This window comes from Mesoplodon densirostris, chromosome 2 (assembly GCF_025265405.1).
Source record: "Mesoplodon densirostris isolate mMesDen1 chromosome 2, mMesDen1 primary haplotype, whole genome shotgun sequence".
In the NCBI taxonomy this organism is placed as follows: domain Eukaryota; kingdom Metazoa; phylum Chordata; class Mammalia; order Artiodactyla; family Ziphiidae; genus Mesoplodon; species Mesoplodon densirostris.
Window position 1 is genome coordinate 145,397,190 of NC_082662.1, and position 7,433 is coordinate 145,404,622.

The 7,433-nt window shown below is 53.1% G+C and overlaps 1 protein-coding gene across 1 annotated transcript; it reads left to right on the plus strand.

Moving 5' to 3' along the window:
- Positions 1–3,905: 3,905 nt before the first annotated feature.
- On the plus strand, positions 3,906–5,585 carry LOC132483416 (Golgi-associated RAB2 interactor protein 4-like). Its single transcript, XM_060088710.1, has one exon. It carries the CDS (start codon positions 3,906–3,908, stop codon positions 5,583–5,585), a length of 1,680 nt encoding a protein of 559 aa, XP_059944693.1.
- The last annotated feature ends 1,848 nt before the right edge of the window (positions 5,586–7,433 follow it).

Sequence of the window (7,433 nt, forward strand, 5' to 3'; positions counted from 1 at the left end):
ATGGAGGCCATCACAGAGACAGCAGAGAGTGGCCAGGGGCTGGAAATCACCGGTGTGACATCTGAGACCTTGGAGCCAGTGACTGTTGAAGCCCATCAATAGGACCTAGAGCTGGGAGCTGCAAAGGGGACCAGGGCTCTGGGAAATACCCCTGGAGAGCCCCTGTCAGCTTCCTTGCTGCAATTTAAATAAAAAACCATACAGTCTGAGAACGCATGCAGTGTTTTGTCTGAATTTCTAGGTCCCGAAGCCCAGCCGTAGCCTCACAGTGGATTCTGCCACAGTCTGAGACCCAGTGTCCAGGCAAGGGCAGCCCCACCTCACACACATGCTCAGCGCCAACAGCACTGCTCCATCTGGCTTCCACTCCTTTCTGGCTTTGCCCCTCAGGGCCATGGCTCAAAGTCAGACTATGGTCTGGGAAGCTCTCCTTCACTACCCCCCTATTCGTTTTTTTCTTTTTTTTTTTTGCGGTACGCGGGCCACTCACTGTTGTGGCCTCTCCCGTCACGGAGCACAGCCTCCAGACGCGCAGGCCCAGCGGCCATGGCTCACGGGCCCAGCCGCTCCGCGGCATGTGGGATCTTCCAGGACCGGGGCACAAACTCATGTTCCCTGCATCCTCAGGTGGACTCTCAAGCACTGCGCCACCAGGGAATCCCCCCGCTATTCTTTTTATAAACGCTTATTCCCCCTGAAGGTCTGTAAACAGAGCCAGAACAGGACTCATGTCCCCTCGGGCTATTCAGTGGACAGAAATAAGGGCGGCAGTATTAGCTAGCAATCAGAACAGCAAGCACTCTCATGTAGACTTAGCCGTTCCCTGCCCAGGTATATACCCTGGAGAAACACACATGTTCTAAGAAACAACTCTGAGAATGTTTAGAGCAAAAATACCTTAACAGCAAAACACGGGAAACAGCCCAAATTTCCATCAGCAGAATTCATACAGCAGGATAGGATGAGATCGGAATATTCAATAGTGAAAAATAAATGAGCTACTACACACATTAGCATAGATCAACTTCTCATGATTTTTAAAAACATCAAAAGAATGGGATACAGTTCCACTCATGGAACCGTTCTGAAACAAGCTCAAACAACGGATTGCATAGGGTACATGTTTAAAAAAACGGTAGCTAAAACTGAGGGAAGAGTGAACACAAAATTGAGGGCAGTTTTCTCTAGGGTGGAAAGGCTAGGTCAAGGAGGTTGACACAAGGCTGTTAGTGCTGCTGGGAATTGTTCTGTCTCTTAAGCAAGATGGTAGGTACACAGGTGTTGTAGTTTTCACATTTTACTAAAACTCTCAAATCAGGATGGTCCCACAATCACCGTGGCAGTTGTGATGAAGTTATTGCCAATGCCTTTCTCTTTTAATCACTTGTATTCATGCACAAAAATGATGTCAGAAAGGCCTGGCATCTTTAAAGTACATTTATTTAAGGTAAAGTACAAGAACACTTGTTTGCTTATTAGGAAAAGAAGGAACGATATGCCTATTTTACAGATGAGAACACTGAGGCTCAGAGAAGGTAACCTGCTCCAGTCGCACAATGGGATCTTTGCAGAACAGTGATCCACCAGCCCACTTCTTTATGCAAAGCCCTGTCTGTAGTATGCGAAGGAAGCAAGCAAACAAGCCTGAGATAGGGCCAGCACAAGAACCCGAGGCACCACCATTCTTACCATCATGTTCCAAAACTACAGAGATGAGCATCAATTTTACTAGATTGAGGGGAGGGAGGGGTGGGGGCTGGGAGCCGGTTTTCGAACTTCAGTGGGCTCACAGCTCTTAGCTGGCCTTATCTCGAGAGCAGCCAGTCCACCCTTGAGCTGTGTCTGGCTCCCAGGCTTCTACCTCTAGCCTCTGGCGTGACCCGGGCTGCGGCCAGAAACAGGCTCCCACCTGGAATTCCAGCGTTCACTCCTGGAACGTCCAGCATCCAGTCCTCCTCCAGCCACTAATTCAACTTCTGAATGCCCTGCTCAGAAGGGTTTCTCCACACCAAATCTGCAGGAACTTTTTTCTTCTGGGGCTCCAAAACCAAATCCTTAAACCTCACATGAGGGAGAGTATTTGTTAGGTCAGAGCATCCTTGTTGATTGGACCTCCAGTTTGGGACTTCCACAGACCTCATCACGGGAGGGTGGGGAGAGGTCTCTTCTGTTGGTGGACGGAATGGTGGGCACTTGGTGGGGAGCCCTGATGAGAAAGGGAGCCAGCCCAAGACCTACACATAGGCACTGTTTCCCCTGGCCAAACAAGGTTCCTGACCCCAGAATTAACCCAGAGTTTCCCAGAAGACTAGGAGCTGCAGGGAGCCGCAATTAATGCTTTACTCTCCACCCGCTTTTCCTTGGACCCGAGGAGGAGAAATTACAAAAAGATCACATCACACTCCTTTGACCTTACGATTTCCACACAGGCAAGTGCAGGGAAACGCTAGTCTGGAGGAAGAAAATGCATTCAAAACACGTGCACAGGGACTTCCCTGGTGGCGCAGTGGTTAAGAATCCGCCTGCCGACGCAGGGGACCCGGGCTCGAGCCCTGGTCCGGGAAGATCCCACGTGCCACGGAGCAACTAAGCCCGTGCGCCACAACTACTGAGCCTGTGCTCTAGAGCCCGCGAGCCACAACCACCGAAGCCCGCACGCCTAAAGCCCGTGCTCCCCAACAAGAGAAGCCAAAAATAAATAATAAAATAAATTTACAGGGAAAAAAACACGTGCATAGCCCTTAGCTGTTTATAAAGTTCTTGAATGTGTGTGCCCCCTTCCGATTCTCACGTCTTTCCATTTTGCGGATAAGCAAACGCAAGTCCAGAGCATTTGAAGGACTTGCTCAAGGTGGCAGGTGATGGTGCAGAGAGGGAGCTACCTCGGTGCAACAACTTTCAGACAGTGTGCCACCCCGGTCCCACACAGAGGTACACAGAGGGTGGAGGAGACAGGACAGCACGAGTAATGATCACAACTCTGAGTGACAAATACAATGAGAGACGTGTGTTTGGGGACTGGATCTATTCAGAGGAGGGGGTCTGGGGCATGGGAAGGAGTTCTGGGTTAGGGAAGGCTTCACAGGGGAATTGGCACTCACCATCGTCCACGTTTACTGAGATTCTATGAAAGGACAGACTAAGGACCGCCACTGCCAACTCTGCCTTATTCGATACAATTAAACCATGAGCTGAAATGGTTCCAATTGATCCCATCAGCTTACATTCCTATAGATTTCATCCAGTAGCTGAATTTGGGGGAGGAAAAGAAAAAGGACCCACACAAAACTTTCCCACTTGAAGACATTTTTATTTTGGTAACGCACCTGAGTCCCTGGCAGGATGGGCCTGTCCTCCGCGGGGGCAATGGGGTGTTTGGCAGAGGATGGGGGCCCTGCCCTGAGGGGGCAGCTGGGGGATGAGGCGAAGGGCTTTGGGACAGTGATAGGTCACAAAGGGCTTTGTGACACTGATAGGTCACAAAGGGCATCAGAGGATAAATAGGCTGTGCCAGGGGGTTAGGCTGACAAAGTGGTTACTTCTCTCACTAGGACGGAAGTTCACCACAGCCTCTTGGGGAGATAAAAACCCAGAAGCAGAAGTGAGGTGAGGCGGAGGGGGAGCCTGCCGTACCTCTCGACACACTTGAAGAGATTCGGCCTGGGCTCCAGGCGCCCTACAGCGTCCCCGCTGTGATCATCTGTGATCATCTACCCACACCCCTGCTGCCTCTGGGAGACCCTGAGGCAAACGTGGGGGCCTGTGGGGCGGGCTTGGAAGACCTGCCACAGGGCCGCCTGTGTGACGCAGGACCATCGCAGCTCGCTCTTCTGCCAGTGAGGCCGAGGGAGGGAGGAGCCAGGGAGCCGCCTTAACCGCGCTGCCTGTCGTGATCAAAGACAGCCATGAGTGGGGACTCTCTGCTCCCGTATCACACGGCCCGGAGCAGCACCTGGGTGGACCTGTTCACCACCACCACGGGGAAGCTGCAGCAGCAACTGCACAAGGGCGAATACGACCATTTCAAGTACGCGCCGATATTCGAGAGCGACTTCATCCAGGTCACGAAGAGGGGAGGAGCGATTGACGTGCACAACTGTGGCGGCATGCTGACCATGGGCATCACATCCACCAGCCCCGTCCTCCCGCTCCCAGACATCATGCTGCTGGCCCGACGGGCCACCGGCTGTGAAAAGCACGCCGAGCGCAGCCAGGCCACCAAGGGGAAGAGTCACAAGGCTGCAAAGACCTTAGAGCTCACCAGGCTCCTTCCCTTGGAGTTCGTGAGGCTCTCCACTCACAGTCGTGAGAAACAACAGCTGCGCGTGAAGCTTGCCACCGGCCGCTGCTTCTACCTGCAGCTGTGTCCCCCTCTGGACGCGCGGGAAGACCTCTTCGCCGAGTGGGAACAGCTGATTTACCTCCTGCGACCACCAGTGGACAGTGAAAGCAACACCTATGCCGTTCCCGTCTGGGACATGACCTGCATGCCTGTGTTCGAGGAGGAGCAGGACGGGAGGAGCCCGGCCGTGGAGGATTTCCAAGGAAAGGGGCATCAGGACCAGGTGAGCGTCAGCAGCCTCCACACGTGCCCTGAGGTGGCCGGGGCCACACCTGCAGCTTTTGCTGGGGGGCACGGAATCCAACTGGACTCCCACAAGCCCGATACCATGCCCGATGCGGCCGCTGCGAAAGCAAAACCTACTACAGGGCTCGACAAAGCGTCCGCGTCGCGGGCAACGACCAAGGTGGAGACAGCAGGGGTGGCAGGAGGCACCGCGGCGGGTGCTCTGAGCACGGCAGTGATCGAGTCTCCTGCCGCTCAAGAGCGGGGCACGGCCAGAGCAGCCACAGCCAGCGACGGGCCCGGAGGAAGCAAAACCAACACAGCCACTGGGGACACGGCCACAACATCCCTGAGGAGCGGGAAAACGGCCTTGGCAGGGGCTGAGAACAATTCAGAGCATGCTTCCAGCACGTCCACCAGCCTCTCCCCAGGGGCCGGCATGACTGTGGTCGGAGCAGAACCTACCAGCAAGACTGTCAAAGGAAGAGCCGACAAGGACCATGAGGGGACCCTCGTCTCAAGCTTGCCACAGGAAGGCAAAGTGAGCAAACAGGGTGGTAGCTCACAGAGAGTGTCCCAGGCCCGCAAGGGAAGAAGGGAGAGGAGGGAGCACTGGGGAGAGGACAGGGCTCTGACGAGCCCCTCGCTCTGCAGTTCCGTGGAAAGCCACCACAAGGCAGCGGGGAGCAAGACCATCCCCAAAGCAGCGGGCCCGTGCTCAGGCGGCCGCAGAGCCACTAGACATGACCAAAAGGCCAAAGGCCACGGCAGCCCGGGGGGCAGCGAGCAGGGCACTGCCCCCAAAGGCATCAGCCGTGCTCCCATCACCAGGGACTCCAAGACCTCGCACAAATCGGGCAGGAGCTTATCTCCAGCGCGTTCAGGTCCCACCACCAACATACTCAGCAGGATCAGCTCTTTCTTCAGGAATGTGAGAGCCAGACTTACAAAAAAGACGGTGGCCTCATCACGAGATAAACATGGGAGCATCTTGGCGGAGCCAGTGGAAGGGACCTGAATGGAGGCCATCACAGAGACAGCAGAGAGTGGCCAGGGGCTGGAAATCACCGGTGTGACATCTGAGACCTTGGAGCCAGTGACTGTTGAAGCCCATCAATAGGACCTAGAGCTGGGAGCTGCAAAGGGGACCAGGGCTCTGGGAAATACCCCTGGAGAGCCCCTGTCAGCTTCCTTGCTGCAATTTAAATAAAAAACCATACAGTCTGAGAACGCATGCAGTGTTTTGTCTGAATTTCTAGGTCCCGAAGCCCAGCCGTAGCCTCACAGTGGATTCTGCCACAGTCTGAGACCCAGTGTCCAGGCAAGGGCAGCCCCACCTCACACACATGCTCAGCGCCAACAGCACTGCTCCATCTGGCTTCCACTCCTTTCTGGCTTTGCCCCTCAGGGCCATGGCTCAAAGTCAGACTATGGTCTGGGAGGCTCTCCTTCACTACCCCCCTATTCTTTTGTTTCTTTTTTTTTTGCGGTACGCGGGCCACTCACTGTTGTGGCCTCTCCCGTCACGGAGCACAGCCTCCAGACGCGCAGGCCCAGCGGCCACGGCTCACGGGCCCAGCCGCTCCGCGGCATGTGGGATCTTCCAGGACCGGGGCACAAACTCATGTTCCCTGCATCCTCAGGTGGACTCTCAAGCACTGCGCCACCAGGGAATCCCCCCGCTATTCTTTTTATAAACGCTTATTCCCCCTGAAGGTCTGTAAACAGAGCCAGAACAGGACTCATGTCCCCTCGGGCTATTCAGTGGACAGAAATAAGGGCGGCAGTATTAGCTAGCAATCAGAACAGCAAGCACTCTCATGTAGACTTAGCCGTTCCCTGCCCAGGTATATACCCTGGAGAAACACACATGTTCTAAGAAACAACTCTGAGAATGTTTAGAGCAAAAATACCTTAACAGCAAAACACGGGAAACAGCCCAAATTTCCATCAGCAGAATTCATACAGCAGGATAGGATGAGATCGGAATATTCAATAGTGAAAAATAAATGAGCTACTACACACATTAGCATAGATCAACTTCTCATGATTTTTAAAAACATCAAAAGAATGGGATACAGTTCCACTCATGGAACCGTTCTGAAACAAGCTCAAACAACGGATTGCATAGGGTACATGTTTAAAAAAACGGTAGCTAAAACTGAGGGAAGAGTGAACACAAAATTGAGGGCAGTTTTCTCTAGGGTGGAAAGGCTAGGTCAAGGAGGTTGACACAAGGCTGTTAGTGCTGCTGGGAATTGTTCTGTCTCTTAAGCAAGATGGTAGGTACACAGGTGTTGTAGTTTTCACATTTTACTAAAACTCTCAAATCAGGATGGTCCCACAATCACCGTGGCAGTTGTGATGAAGTTATTGCCAATGCCTTTCTCTTTTAATCACTTGTATTCATGCACAAAAATGATGTCAGAAAGGCCTGGCATCTTTAAAGTACATTTATTTAAGGTAAAGTACAAGAACACTTGTTTGCTTATTAGGAAAAGAAGGAACGATATGCCTATTTTACAGATGAGAACACTGAGGCTCAGAGAAGGTAACCTGCTCCAGTCGCACAATGGGATCTTTGCAGAACAGTGATCCACCAGCCCACTTCTTTATGCAAAGCCCTGTCTGTAGTATGCGAAGGAAGCAAGCAAACAAGCCTGAGATAGGGCCAGCACAAGAACCCGAGGCACCACCATTCTTACCATCATGTTCCAAAACTACAGAGATGAGCATCAATTTTACTAGATTGAGGGGAGGGAGGGGTGGGGGCTGGGAGCCGGTTTTCGAACTTCAGTGGGCTCACAGCTCTTAGCTGGCCTTATCTCGAGAGCAGCCAGTCCACCCTTGAGCTGTGTCTGGCTCC